This window comes from Watersipora subatra, chromosome 6 (assembly GCF_963576615.1).
Source record: "Watersipora subatra chromosome 6, tzWatSuba1.1, whole genome shotgun sequence".
Lineage (NCBI taxonomy): Eukaryota > Metazoa > Bryozoa > Gymnolaemata > Cheilostomatida > Watersiporidae > Watersipora > Watersipora subatra.
In genome coordinates, this window is record NC_088713.1 from 60,978,424 (window position 1) to 60,994,750 (window position 16,327).

At 39.5% G+C, this 16,327-nt stretch overlaps 1 protein-coding gene across 1 annotated transcript; it reads left to right on the top strand.

Annotated features, from left to right (window-relative positions):
* The first annotated feature begins 209 nt into the window (after positions 1-209).
* LOC137398472 (surfeit locus protein 4-like) lies at positions 210-16,050 on the top strand. The gene is made up of 8 exons (XM_068084592.1): positions 210-404; positions 6,197-6,336; positions 6,854-6,977; positions 8,745-8,788; positions 9,760-9,877; positions 12,716-12,833; positions 13,441-13,620; positions 15,571-16,050. The coding sequence occupies exons 1-8, from the start codon at positions 357-359 to the stop codon at positions 15,606-15,608; spliced, it is 810 nt and encodes a 269-aa protein (XP_067940693.1). The 5' UTR covers positions 210-356; the 3' UTR covers positions 15,609-16,050.
* The last annotated feature ends 277 nt before the right edge of the window (positions 16,051-16,327 follow it).

The window sequence follows — 16,327 nt, forward strand, 5'->3', positions numbered from 1 at the left end:
GTATTTATTGAAGTTGTTAGCCCGATCAGCGGCAAGAGAGCACAAAACTTACATAACGTAAAAACACACGGGGACACGTTGGAACGATAATAGATCCTTAGCTTGAGCTTTTACACAAATGACCTTTGAGCGGATAACGGCGCAAGCATACGCTTTCGCGCTCTCTAACATACGATATCAGCTCATCGACTCATTGAACTTATCAGCGTTTCGAGCTCTGCAACGTCCTCACCAACCATTTCCGTTTTTATGTTTTCCACGGAGCCTAATTTTAAACTGGTAATTTGCTAGCCCCTCCACGTTGAGGGTGATTGCTTAATCATTGTTGCACATAGACCGTTTAATTACCTTTCATTATGGACAGATCAAGTTTGGTGAGCAAAGGCGAAGACCTAGCAGATCAGGTACGGAAAAGGATTCCTCGACAAATTCATTGTTTTCATTTTTTTTAAATATTATGAGATCGTGTACTACTGTTGTTCGCGTTGTATCCATACCTGCTAACTCTCATGCGTTGGGCGTGAGACTCACGTGATCACCCTAAAGAAAAAATGAAAATGCGTGAGATTTTTGCCCCAAGTTCCACAATTTTATATATACTACCATTGATACATCAATTGCCCCAAAACCAAATCTCACGCATTGCTCCATTCTTGGGTTGGCAGGTCTGGTTGTATCTGTGTTTCACACTAGCTGCCTGATAGAGTGTAAGTTTGTAGCTATTGTTGTATTGCCAAGTACTTATTAGATTCTACTATTTAAATCCAATTGTTGAATTGGTAGCTTTGAACTCAATGTAGACTATTACCTGTTAGCATGTGTTTTAGCACCAGATGATCCGGGCGTATTATTGTGTAGTACTATCGATTAGGGACAAATATGGGCTGGCCAGCCAAAAAAGGACAGTTAGCTTTAAAAACGTGGTTCTACATTACAGGTCCATTTCTACAAGATGTCCGACTCTGCGGTGCTGTTATTCTGCGTTTCTTATTTATTAATTAAATGTCCGATGATGCTTCTAATAATATGTAGAGTAAAATGACGATCAAAGGCTACGTTGATAACTAATAAATGTCTAGGCTAATATCCAAAGCTATGTGAATAAATGATGTTGTCGGCAAACAGCGACTAGCTACAATACGTAAGAACTAAGGCTATAGTGAATATTTACAAAGATACAACATCCCTCCTCTTCTAAAAGCATTAGAGTCGGCAGAGAATAAACGCAAATGCGTTAAGCCATGTCATAGTCTCGGTATCTGCCAGGCAGAATACCTCGAGTTGAGCGGGGTGCTCGCTGAGTACGGGGACTGAAGGATGTAGGAGTTCTAGCAGCTCTGGGGGTTGGCGTAGTCGGTGTGACTGGCTCTGACGCCGTATCAATTGCTGTGTTGGGACTATCTGGGCTGTTCTCCGTGGTGGTCTCATCATGAAGATCCCGAGGTTCTCTTGGTGTGTGATTTGGTTTCAAATGAACACGGTTCCGACGTACAACACTGTTGCCATTGTCCACCCAGTATGAGCGAGGTAGGTCATGCTTGGAAACAATAGTGCCAGGTTCCCAGGTCTGGTCATGTCCTGTTCTCACTAGCACTCTCTCTCCCTCAGTCAAAGGTTTTAGGGCTCTGGCCGACCGGTCATAGTATTGCTTCTGCTTCTGTTGATACACTGTGGATGTCTCGGGAGCACTGGGTGGCTGAACCTGTAGAGTAGCACTTGTACGAGGGAGGCAGCTTCGGATACACCTGTTGAACAGCATCTCTGCAGGACTGTAACAGCTGCCAGAGAAAGGAGTCTCCCGGTAGGCTAGCAGTGAAGCATAGATGTCTTCCTTTGAGTCTTCACACTTACGTAGAAATTTCTTCATTGTCTGTACGTATCTCTCAGCCTGGCCGTTGCTCTTTGGATAGTGCGGGCTTGACGTTACCATGTCAAAACCCCAGTCTTTGGCAAAAGACTGCATCAAATAGCTGTTGAATGGCATGTTGTCAGCTAGTATTGTCTTGGGAACACCATGCACTGCAAACATTGACTTGAGTGCGGAGATCACTTCAGAGGCCGTCTTACTGCTGACGAGTCTCAATTCGGGAAAGTGTGAGTAGCAGTCAACAACTACTAAATAACTACGAGATTTGAATTCCAGGATATCCATAGCCACACGGAGCCAGGGAAGTGTGGGCACTTCGTGTTGCTGAAGGGGTTCTTTGGTCTGCTGATTGCTAAATCTGGCACATGTTGAGCAGCTAGCTACTGTCTGGAATATATCATTAGTGAGTCCTGGCCAAAAAACACATGCCTTGGCCCTCTGAGTACACTTCGTCATCCCTAGGTGGCCACGGTGTAGCTGCTTAAGTACATGCTTACGTTGGGAAAGGGGTACTACCAGTCTTTCGCCAACATATATAAAACCGTCATGCTCATGGAGTTCATCTTTGACAGCCCAGTAAGGCTGCAAGTCTGGTGGGGCTTTCTTTCTCGACGACCAATTCCAGCCACAAGAGATAGCCTGTCTCAACAGGTGCATGGTTTGGTCATCCTGATATGCTTTGCTGAGCGTCAACTGTTCATCCTTTGTAATCTCAAGACTGTGTACCATGGCAACTGTTTCTCCCTCGAGCTCAGCACATTCGCTATCATTGTCTCTAAGGAAAGCACGGGACAGGGTGTCAGCAAGATATAAGTGCTTTCCAGGAACATATTTTACCTCGGCTATGTCATAGCGCTGAAGTCTCAACATTAGTCTCTGAAGCCTGGGAGAGGCTTTGTACAGTGGTTTATTAAGGATAGCAGTGAGAGGGTTGTGATCAGTCTGAATGATGACAGGTCTTCCATATATGTAGTGATTGAAGTGTTCACATCCAAATACTATAGCCAAAAGTTCCTTGTCAATCTGTGCATAATTGACTTCAGCAGGGGTCAGAGACCTAGAGGCGTATGCTACAGGCATCTTCTCTTGTAGAAGGACAGCACCTAAACCGTGTTGAGAAGCATCTACCTGAAGTTCCACTGATTTGTCGGCATCAAAATAGCGAAGTATAGGCTCACTGGTTAAAAGCTTCTTGATTGCAGATATAGCAGCTCTCTGCTCTGGACCCCAGCACCATGCTGATTCCTTATTCAACAGTACTCTAAGAGGCTGGGTAAGAGAAGACATGTTGGGTATGTAGCCCCTTAAGAAGTTCAGAGTACCAAGCAACCTTTGCACACCAGCGACATCTGTTGGTTCAGGCATTTCCTGAATGGCTGCTACCTTTTTGGGATCGGGCCTCATCCCTTCCTTCGTCACGGTATGCCCCAGATAGGATACCTCAGACTTGTTTAGCTGAATTTTGTCTTTATTGAACTTTACATTGGAATCACGAGCTCGAGCTAACACTCTTCTGAGGTTTTCGTCATGTTCTGCTTGATCCTTGCCAGCCACGATCAGATCATCAAAGTATATGCAGACATCCAAATCACCGAATATTTGCTCTACACGTTTCTCGAATACTTCTGCAGATGAGTGGAGGCCGAATGGGAGTCTGAGAAATCTGTAACGACCAAAAGGTGTATTGAAAGTTGTGAGATAGCTACTGTTGGCCTCCAGAGGGACATGCCAGTAGCCATGTTTCATGTCAACTATGCTAAAGTGTTTCTTGCCACTGAACTTGTGGGCTATATCTTCTAGTGTAGGTATGTGGTGATGTTCTCTTTTGATGGCCCTATTCAAATCTCTGGGATCCAAGCAAATACGAATGTCTCCATTTTTCTTCTCAACTACGACCATGCTGTTTACCCATTCAGTCGGTTTGTCAACCTTGGCTATAATATCTGCCTGTTCCATACTGGCTAATTCTGCTTTTACTTTGTCCATTACACTGAGGGGAATGCGCCTTGCTGCATGAACAATTGGTTTCACCGTAGGGTCCGTCTGAATGACGTGCTCATCTTTGAAACATCCTATACCCTCGAAGACCGACGGAAACTCATCCAGGATGGACGTAGCAGCTAGGTTGTCAATTCTACTGACAATACCTAGCGCAACACAAGACTTAAGTCCAAGTAAGGCTGGGAGATGATCATTCACTACTTCAAATTGGAGAAGGTGTTCATTGGAGTTGTGCTTCAGACTAAGCATTACTCGTCCGAGGTTTTCAATTTTGGCATTGCCGTAACCCGTTAGGCGTGCTTTAGGAGCAGATATTTTGGCTTTTAAGGATTTGACGACACTTAGGTTGACGATATTGGCCTCAGCCCCAGTATCTACTTTGAAAGTGACTTTCTTTGACCTACTTTCATGCCTAAGATTTAGCTCAACATTCCAGGAAGTCTCATCATCACCAGTTGATGAACCAACATTCCCCAGAAACAGTGAGTGCATACAGGACTGAGTGCTGTCTTCCTGTGACTGAGCCTCGACAGCTCTAAGATCTGTAGACATACATCGGCGAGCAAAATGGTTCTTCTTGCCACACTTCTTGCAGGTCTGTCCGTAGGCTGGGCATTTGCCTCTTGCATGATCATAGCCACAGAACCTACAATCTTTCACCTTTTTATCCGTGTGGCTGGGTTGATTACTGACAGCAGCCACAGACTTCTTTGAATCCTGCTGAGTGTCTTTCGGTTTAAAAGCTGATTGTTCCTTCATGGATGCAACATTAATAGCTTTGCTTCCCCCTGCTATCTCATTCAGTTGTGTTAGTGTAGCTTCTGCAGCTCTAATGTCATTCATAGCCCGTTCTAGTGTCATCTGATTGTCACGGAGCATACGTTCTTTAAGTTTATCTGATGAAATTCCAAATACAATTCTACACAAAAGCATTCTGTCCCTTAAATTTCCAAATTCACATTTGGTTGCCTGTGTTTTGAGCCTCTTAACAAAGCTATCTATTGGCTCACCCTCTTTCTGAATCATGGACCAAAACACATACCATTCATACAGTATGTTGCGACGAGGATTACAGTATGTTTCAAAATGGTCAATTACTATGTCTAGATCATCACGATCATCTTCATTTTCAAAATCAAATCGACTGTAAATTTCATAAGCTTCCTCCCCTGCTGTATGAAGAAATATTGCCAGTTGCCTTCTCATAATAGCTGCATTGCCTGCTGGCGGCGCTTCGCCATCCTCAACAGGCTCACGCACAATGTCCACAGCACGTAAATAGTTCTCAAAACTTCTTCTCCATCTTCTCCAGTTTTCCGACACATTGCCCTCGAACGACAACTCACCAGGCGGTTTCAAACCTTCCATTGTCTCAGTCGTGGTGGTTTTCACAAACAACAGCCAAGCAAAACAAACAAATATGCGAGGAGCAGCAGCTCTAGTTGACAAATAACTCAACCAATACGTCTGTAGTTAATATTATTATAACGAGAGTCTTTCTTTCTAGGCGTAGGCACACCTCGCTGCCACCATGTTGTATTGCCAAGTACTTATTAGATTCTACTATTTAAATCCAATTGTTGAATTGGTAGCTTTGAACTCAATGTAGACTATTACCTGTTAGCATGTGTTTTAGCACCAGATGATCCGGGCGTATTATTGTGTAGTACTATCGATTAGGGACAAATATGGGCTGGCCAGCCAAAAAAGGACAGTTAGCTTTAAAAACGTGGTTCTACATTACAGGTCCATTTCTACAAGATGTCCGACTCTGCGGTGCTGTTATTCTGCGTTTCTTATTTATTAATTAAATGTCCGATGATGCTTCTAATAATATGTAGAGTAAAATGACGATCAAAGGCTACGTTGATAACTAATAAATGTCTAGGCTAATATCCAAAGCTATGTGAATAAATGATGTTGTCGGCAAACAGCGACTAGCTACAATACGTAAGAACTAAGGCTATAGTGAATATTTACAAAGATACAACAGCTATAGTCTCTGCACTATTTAAAAAACATTCAATGTTAATTCTATTTGCTAGTGCACGTATATAGATTTATGTCTGTATTCTAGAATTGATTATCATCTACATACTGGACAAATTCTCTAAATGAGTGATATGAATGGCTGGACTGAAGTATTTTTTGTCATCGTACATATTGGCAAGTCGAAAACTGCTTATGTGAAACTCACCAAGAACTGGATTATTCAAATGCTAGCCTTGCCTGAAAAGTTTATCACATTGCAAACTTCCAATTGCATCCACATTACAGAGTGAAAGAATTTATCTACTTAATATCGTGAGTTGAATATCTGTTTCCTAGGTTCTGCGACAGACAAAGCACTTACTTCCACATATTGCCCATTTGTGCCTAGTTGGCACTTTTATTGAAGATGGATTCAGGATGATGAGCCAGTGGGGAGACCAAAGAGACTACATGGATAATCAGTGGAACTGTGGATGGTTAGTTCATTCATTCGTTCATTATTCAAGCCATAAATCACTGCAAACATTTTAATGACAGACATCTACTATCTTCTCTCATATATAGGCCTACAATTCGACTGTTTTTCCTTTGTCCATGAAACTGTTAGTGAACATCATTCTAGTTGATGTCTAAATATCTCTATTTGTTTGAGTTTACATAGCTGTTTTGTTGATTTTGACTCACTGCTGTTGCAAACGTAGTCTGTTAGTTAGAGGTTAGTTATTCATTCACGGTATTTGCAGCTATATGTATTGTTCTAGTCTGATGTATAAACGTGCTGCTTGATGAAAAGGCTTATATTTGAGTCATTGTATAATATCATCTGCCCATGCTATAGATTGTTAGCTGCACTGTTTTTAAACGCTAGATAAAGGGGCGCTAAAATTATTATGTTAGCCTATAGGCCTACATAGAGGTCTATTCTAAGTGGGACTCATTCTCAAGTCATAGAGAGATTTCATAGAGTAAACATCAATTGTCTTGTACTTGTAGGTTTTTAGCTACACTTTTTGTGATAGTCAATCTAACAGGGCAATTAGGAGGCTCCGTGCTGGTCATGGCTAGAAAATATGTAGAGATCGCATGCGGCATATTACTTGGAATTATTCTTCTACAAGTAAGTTCTTGGACACCTGTTGTGCTTGTCATGACTTGGACACCTGTTGTGCTTGTCATCGTCTATTTAATTACTCATGCTGAGCAAGGTAAACAAACAATGTATACAGTGGAACCTCGGTTCTTGAACGCTTCGGTTTTCTACCAAAAACATATAGATTTGTTCGTCTCGGATCTCAAACAGAAATTCGACCAAAACTGTCTCCAAAAAAATTTAAAAAAAACCAAAAAATCTCGACCAAACTGGAGCATGCACATTGGAAGTAAACATTCGGAACAGCCCCGGAAACAGCATGGAAACATTCATTAACAAAGGGAAAATCAAGTCACGCTTTATAAATTCTTTACAAAAAGGAAAAAACCATTTCGGACGACGTCCCTCTACCGAAGAGATTTGCTAGGGAGACAACTCCTCTAGTCGAGTTACCCTAAATTGTTTTTGAGGAAGATTCTCCTTGAAAAGTGTGAAGCAAAAGTGCCATTGCTGTTTCTATTTTTTTTCACATGATTCTTTGATGTAACTGATCTGTTGCATTTTTGCTGTTTCATTATCAATCTCTGCAATTTTTGGTATTGTATCTTAACCTAGAATGTTTTCGATGTTTTAAGAGTGAAACATACGAAATGTTTACTTTTTTTCATCATCATAGATAGAAAATTTTTTTTTTAAATTAAACACGATCTACTGTATATCTGCTCGTTTTTATTTATAGTATATAATATACATTACAGTTTATGGTGTAAAATGTTAAAAAAATACTTTACAGAAGTTGTTTTCTCAGCTTGGATCGGATTAAAATTCACATACATTAATTCCGATGGGAATAATTATTTCTGATCTCAAACAACTGGGTTTCTGAACAACTTTCTGTTCCACTGTATTTGATTTTGTGTTTACAATTATTTGTTCATATTTTGGGATTCACTTTCAAAACTTACTTTAACCTGCAGACATTTGCAAAGTTTTACAGCTGCATGAGTCTTTAGCTGAGTGGGCAAAATATTTGGTTTCAAAACTGCGTCTGGTTCCTGAGAGCCAGCCTCTTAAGCGCCCACCAACAGGCTATCTGATTGATAATGATAGAAATTTTCGGCATCATCCGACTTACTGCTAGGATCTCATGCCTAAAGAGGAAAGAGAGACGGCAAGATTGATCATATATAAATCTCAAAGTTTGTTGTCTGGTGTCTGTCCAGCTATAGCGACAAAAATCTAGCAATGAAAATCTGTATTGCACAAGATTTGATCTCGAAACCTCCCGTTCACAGGATAAAAGCTAACCCATTAAGCTACACGAGATGCAATGAATTCGTCAGGCAATATGAGTCATTATCTGGGTTAAAATATGCTTAGCGATGCTGTGTTATGTGCAGCATCACTAAAGCTTGCTCTTGCGGCTTTTATTAGTAAGTTTAGCACTATACTAGCTTACTCAAGTTAGCCATTGGCAACTATATTACCTGCCAATGTTTATAAGCTGCTTTCAATACCAGTGCACGGCCGGGCATTCACCTAGTTGGTCTATAAAACCCATATTAGGATTCTAAACATATTCTATGGATTTTGTTTGATTCGCCCTCTGCCTTTTGAAATTCTTAGTTGTTCATCTTTACTTTGGTCATATTTAGACACTTGAAGCTCTTACAAGCAAAATGTTTGAGTAACCACACAATTATTATATTAACCTATTGTGTCAATTAGCAGCAGATTGACTGACAACATGATAACAACCTTAACCATTAACTGTCTGTTCTTGTCTGCTTGTAGACAGTCGCTTACAGTGTGCTATGGGACTTTCGTTTTCTCACCAGGTAACTCCTCTCTTTTCTAACTGCTGATGCTGTTTCTGTATGTTTGTTCATAGATTAGTTTCTGTATCGATAATAATAATATTAATAATAATTAATATTATTATTATCAGCCACAGTAATAAAAATTGCGATTTAGTGTGGAAATTTACTTGAAAAAAATTGTTTTAATTTCATCGTGGAGCAAAATGATCTAATTTTGCTCTCATGTTGAGATCTTAAAATCCGAAGCTTGAAAATCTCTGCTATAAACTTTACTAATATAAGAGCCATCTGTCTGTCCAAAGCCTTGCTTGGAAATTTGGAAAAAAGATTGCTTTCAACGGGATTCGAACAGGCGACCTTCAGTAGGTAGACCGACACTATACAACCTGGGCCAATCAACTACCCATTAGACTACCCGACTAGTACGCTTGGCAGTCCTGTGGATTGTTCGAAGTCGTAATGAGTAATCAGTATATATGCAATTAATTTTGGAAATGGCAAGGAGACTGAATGGTTTAGGTGTTAGTACGCCATCTGGAAATCGGAGTATCTGTGTTCGATTCCTGTGCGAAGAAATTTTTTCCTAATCCTCTTAGCTTGGCTTCGAACAAACGGCCACGGCTCTTATTATAGTAAAGGTTACAGCTTTTTGATATGTTGTGCAGTATTTGATTAACTCTATGAGTTATATCTAATACTGCTTCTGTTGGCACAGAGAGTTAGCAAGTTCAGATGAATCCACAACTTTGAAATTATTATTATAGTAAAAATTATGATGTAGCTGTATGGGAAAATCGGCTTCAGTGTACAAAGGTTTCAACTGAAGCAGATCCACTTAAATCTATGTGTACAGATTCGATTGTATTTACTCTTCATGGCTACTTCAGAGCTTCCATCTTTGTAAGGTTTAGTTAATGACGATCGAATTAACGACTAACTGATCGACTCGTCTTTTATCACCCAGTCTTATCTCCACCTGCTTTCTCCAGGAACATGTCTCTTGTGGGCGGAGTTGTGCTGCTGCTGGCCGAATCACGTGTGGAGGCAAGGTCTTCTTTTGCCGGACTGCCCTCTTCAGGCGAGAACAAACTCAAAGAGTATTTACAGGTAGGGTTGGAGTCGTCTACTTTTTTACTGGTCTTTTAGCTGCAATTGGTGCATCCACCATCTCCTTGCTAAGATTTGTTAATATTTCAGAATATCTACTGATTATTTTTACGCCTATTCGTTTATAACATGTGACCAAGTTGTTTACCAAAGTGGTTCACAGGACTGTAAAAAAACATCAGCTAGAGCTACTACTATATTATAATATAATAATATTATGATATATATTATAATATAATAGCACATGAACCCGTGGTACTCGGCGCGTAGGTTCACACTTTACCGCTGATAGCCTGCGGATCTGTCGCCAGTACTTGCGACGTATATGAGAACCAGGCTTAAGTGTGCTCTCACTTATTCTCAAACATCACAAGGTGCTTAAATGGAGCTGGTGATATAGCGTTGGTCTGCCAAATTAAATGGTGTGAGTTCAAATCTCGCCTATAACATTATTTTATCTCAAAATGTAACTGACTGAAGAGTGTGACACACGACGAATGAATAAACACACACACAGTATCGTATCAATATATAGATGTCTTTCTCCAAACTCATTGCTCTGTAAGAATAAAACACGCTGTGTTCCGATGTTTAAGAGATTCTAAACTAACTTTGTGTTATTCAGAAAATGCTCAAATCTGCTTGCAATATTATTGAAATTTTCATCATTTAGTTTGATAGCAAAATGTGTCAAGTATTGGATATGTATTCTATAAATTATATATTTGATTTATCAGTGCAATGAGTTGTATCGATAGAAATATTGAGATTTCAAGTCATTCATGCAGTATTTTTAACAAGAATTAGTGTATGATATTGTAAACAACGTAAAATATAGTCTATTTTCTGTGGAATAAAATAACACATTGGAAATATGATATTTTCAGTCTGATGTTAATAAGTATTCGACAGACAGTCGCACTGTCTCAGTAGAAAATGACTTACAGTAAACGAGCCGTTGATAGTCGGCAACTGTCTAGCTGTAACGGAGGGAAACATAAATAGGTAAAGTTTATCTGGTGGAGGTGGAGTTGAGTAGGACTTTGATGGGCTTCCTTTACTGTTCGAATGGTAAGGTTGGCTCCTTCTGGCTTTGGGGTTTGAGTTATATCTACCTCACCATAATACACGTGTCTTGACTTTTCAAAGTTGGTTAAAGAAGAAATTTGAGATTGATTTCTAGTTAAATTGATCTCTTATGTATCTCCTGGTGGGCTGGTTTGTTGCATTTGACCAGATCCAGTAGTTTTCTCAATTACGTTTTTACAAAAAATATTTCATTCCATAAAATATTTGAATGGTGTGTGAGAAGGGGTTGTGTAGTCATTGAGCCTAAGCTATAGTTATTCCATCTTGATTCTGACAATGACAATATAATAATCTGCATTAGCTAGAGTCAACGGGAGGATTAACTGAATTGAATTTCCTCCTTGAAGCATAACTGCCATGAACAGCTTTCATCGTTTCTTCTGGGTAAATCAGAACCGCTGATTCCGATTTTGTACTAAAAATAAAGATCGGTCCACTAACTTTCAAAGTCATGAAGGCTTATTTTACAGCGATTCAATATCAGTGTAGCAAATGACACAAGCCCCACCCATAAATATGTGACTTAACCTAGCTTTTTAGGGGCGGAAGTTAGGGGTGCTTAGGACAATTTAAAATGATAGAGATGGGTGTCTTAAAACTCATTATTACCTAAATTCAGCCTTCAAAATAATCTCAGTCTTTTATAAAAGGTAGAGGAGCTGTTTAACATTGATCGTAGCTTGATACAGGATGTTTAATAGGCTGAACGCCAAGAAAAATGAGCTAAAAAAAGCGCGATAACAACGCTGTGATAAAATCACGCTTTTTTGAGCTCATTTTTCTCGATGTTCAGCCTATTAAATATCCTGTAACAAGCTACGAGCAATGTTAAATAGCTTATTTACCATTCATAAAAGACAGAGATTACTTTGAAGGCTGAATTTAGATAATAATGAATTTCAAGACACCCATATCTATAATTCTAGATCGGGCTAAAATCCCCAACTTCCGTTTCCTAAAAAGCCGGTACACATCACATATTTATAGGCGAAGCTTGTGTCGATTTTGTCTTTTGCTAGACCAATATTGAAATGCTGTAAAAACTCTTCATGAATTAGAAAGTTAGTGGACCAATCTTTATTTTGAGTACAAAATTGGAATCAGCATGTCTGATTTACCTAGACAAAAACGATGAAAGCTGTTCGTGGCAGTTATGGTTTAAGCTGTTGCTGTAGAGTGCTGAGTTCGCCTCCCTTGCTGCCTCCTTGCTGCCTTTGTTAATGAACACTAGTTAATGAGCTCTAGCCAACACGTCTGTTTGTGTTTACTAACCTGTCACTTCGTGCCTTCTTCTGCTTGCAGTCAACTCAAGAATGAGTGACCACAAGCAGATGTCATGGCAGTAATAAAAATACACTCAACCACCTCCCTGATATTGCCAACAACATTGTCTAGTTTAGTTAGTTACTGTAATTGATAGAAAATGACCTTCAACTAGTCTCTGAACTGTTTGCGTGTCTTTGGTGGTAGATGAAGGAGGGGATCTCCGCTTTAGTAGCCTTAGGAGCCCTTTTCCTTTTACACTGAGTTAGAGTATGGAAAATTTCTAGTAAACTTAGGATACATGGCTAAGGAAAATACATCAAATTCTTGCGTGCTGTACGATATTTACTCGTAGGCAAATTTACTTGACCTTCACCTTGACCTGTCAGTGTCATGTGCTTATCCCTCAACAGAACTAGTGTACATCATTATGATGACATCATTTATCCTTAATTTGTTACCTTCAGCAACTTTGACCTCTTGTAGCTTGGAGGAAGGATACTCCTTGTGTTCCTCTTTGTATCCATTCTTCACTTTGACCCAGATATATACAACATAATCAAGAACCTTATCGGCATTACCTTCATGGTCCTCGTCGCTATAGGTGAGCCACCCAACCTGTACATCCTCATTAAATTTCTCTGCTAGATATTGACACTATTTGCATAGGGAAAGTGACTAGTTCTACAGAGAGCTTATTTGCCAACCCTTAGCTCTGGTTATAATTACCATTTTCCGTAAGTAACATAATATGGCTAGCACACTTGAATCCTATTATGATTCAAGTGTCTTAGTTGTTTACATGAACACAGCCAATGCTGTATTCATCATGATCAAATCAATTGCTGACAGCCAAGAGAATCGTGTAAAAATAGATATGCTACGTTGTTGTGAGAGACGGCAAGCTATGGAATATCAACCTGTAAAATCTAACATTTGGAATGTGAATAGCTCTATGTCTGTCACATGACACATTGAAAACATATCTAGGCTCATACCTTGAGAGGTTTTCCTGATCAGGACCTCGACAAGAAATCTGCATATTGGAGCAGTGCCTTGTAACAATGGGAGAGTTCTCTTGACATCTGGTGCAAGTGTTTAGTATAGCTTTCTTACAGATGACATTTATTGTCACTCATATCCTTTAGACTCATAGCCTGTGAGTGTTAGCAGAAGATGGGGTGTTACAACATATTCTTTCACTCTTTCAGGCTTTAAAACTAAACTCTGCTCGATGCTGCTCGTCGTTTGGCTGACTTCTATCAACTTTTATTTCAACGCTTTCTGGATGGTCGACTCGAACCGTCCCATGTACGACTTTCTCAAATACGACTTCTTTCAGACTCTGAGTATAGTTGGAGGGCTGCTCCTTCTTGTGGCACTCGGTCCTGGTGAGTAGGACTTCATAACGGCTTATTTTTGATGTTGAACCCTCTCTGTAGCAGGTACCCTCAGAATATTATGAAATTTAGGGCTGGTTCTCATAATCCTCTAATTTATTAACCACCTGTCTAGGTTGTCTTAATCACCTGTCTAGATTGTTTCAACCACCTGTCTAGGTTGTCTTAATCACCTGTCTAGATTGTTTCAACCACCTGACTAGGTTGTCTCAACCACCTGTCTAGGTTGTCTTAATCACCTGTCTAGATTGTCTTAACCACCTGTTTAGGTTGTTTTAACCACCTGTCTAGGTTGTCTGTCAATACGAGCAATCTAGCATGGGACTCTGTTTATCATTTTCATTAGTCTCACTCTCTGATGCAGGCTCACACAACCTTTCATGTTTTCCGAAAAGCTTAATTTTTGACCAACTTGATAATAATGTTTGTCTGAATTGGATTTGCTAACCTGTTATAATATTATAACATTTAGAGCAGACGATTCCCAGTATAGCTTTGCTCATATGATTGTTCAACTTCCCATTACTATTAAGGCGTGGTCTCACGAGCATCGAACCGACGTAGGATCGGTTCGGAGGATGGTTCGGTTCGTGGCACATGTCACACGGCCACCGAAGTAACTTCGCTTCCTAGATACCATACGTATAGAGACAGGACACGGTTTCATTAGTAGTTGTTATGTATTTGAGTTAAATATTTCTATTGTAAACAAAAAAACTTTGAGGAACAATTATAAATTATAATTAAACAGCAGATTTATCAGAAGATCGTTCGGCTGCTCAAAATAAATCACTCGATACAAATATTTTGCTAACCCTTCCCATCAACATAATTATATTTTTTATTATCATATGAATGTTTTTCTATGCTGAGTACATAACAAACAAAAACAGTCTTTATCATAGTACTGTGGTTTTACATAAATAAATCAGTCAACGATAGTTCATCAGGATGAATATGACACATTACTTATATTCTACACGAAAGAAAATCACAACCATTCCCTTACATTTATGCAAAACTTAAGTGCAACATCTTACATTTATGCAACCCAATCACAAGTCCGGGTGAACCTTGTCGTAAATTGCTTCATGTTGTTTATTTAATGAAATAAAAGTATCGTCCCATTTCTTTTTTAACTTTACTCACACGCACGTAAGAAGAAATGTGACGCGTGCTCGCTAGAATTCTAGAATTTTAACCAGCCAATAAGAGCAAGGGTTCGGCACGAAATTTCGAGCAGTACCGAAATAGTTCGTTTCGGCCAGAAATGTCCTCAGCCGAACTTTTTAGAGCTGAAAACGACGTCGTTTTGCGTCATTTAGTTCGGTTCGGCGCTCGTGTGACCACCCCTTTACTCGGATGTCAGAAGATGTTAGCTAATATAGTAGATGATGATGAAGCCAAGCCTGTTGTTGTTTCACTATTCAATCAGACATTCTTTTGAGAGGCCACTCAACTGTTCTTGAATAACCCTGAGTCATGTTAATTGTGCCATGGTTATAATGCTATATGTGTTTAGTAGCGTTCAGTATTTTGTATAAAATTCCTAATAAACTAGAGTTCATAGGTATTACTTACAAATTGCATACTTGCCTATAACCTTCTGGGTATTCTTATATATGTGATGAAATTATCTGTACTCGGGAAGTCAAACTTCTAATAGACTTGGAGTTTTCTTCCCATATATTTGTTCATGGCTGCAATCATATTTGTTTTATCCTGCGCCAGTAAAGCCTGTAAGTTCTGCTGCATTGCAGTGGTTCACATAGTCTAATTGATCTTACATTTAATTATTAGATTTTTCATCTCTGACAATTGAGAGTTTTCTTCTCTCAAAGCTTAGTTTGACTCCATAATGCAATGTTTCCCATGCACTTCCTTTTGCTTATTATCATGTTTATTTTATCAGAATTTCATCATGTATTGGCTCTTTTGTAGGAGGTGTGAGCATGGACGAGCACAAGAAGGCCTGGTAACCATCTTTACTAGCCTAAGTTCCCAAAACTTACCATTAGCCATTACCAAATGCATCGCTACATAAGTTCCCAAAACCTCAAGCTCATATCATTCATCCATCAAGAATGGCAAGGCTTTGTGACCACCCGACTCACCGGCACCAAACAAAGGCTATCAAATATGACGCTTCAATGGTGGCTGGGGGAATAATCTGGACTATTGCTCGATTACGACGGACAGCAATTTTTAATGTATTTTTGTACACATTTCATTTGTGATGACAGTTATCGGTGTTGTTGTGAAGTTGTAAGTCGAGCAAACACACTTGGTGCTCTTTAGTAGTACACTAGTCACTGACATTGCTCTGTATTTCCTTATCCTCTGTTATACATATGCTGGGATGCCATTACACCTTGTCTTGTGTACATGTAGATCAATAGATGAAATCTTAGTGTCACGAAATGCTGCAGTTACTACTATGTCAAGATTCTATTGTCACTGTATATCACAGTTACTATGTCAAGAATTTAGTGTCACTGTACACCACAGTTACTATGTCAAGAATCCAGTGTCACTGTACACCACAGTTACTATGTCAAGAATCCAGTGTCACTGTACACCACATTACTATGTCAAGAATCTAGTTTCACTGTATATGATAGTTACTATGTCAAGAATCCAGTGTTACTGTATACCACTGTTACAATGTCAAGAATCCAGTACCACTGTATAACGCAGT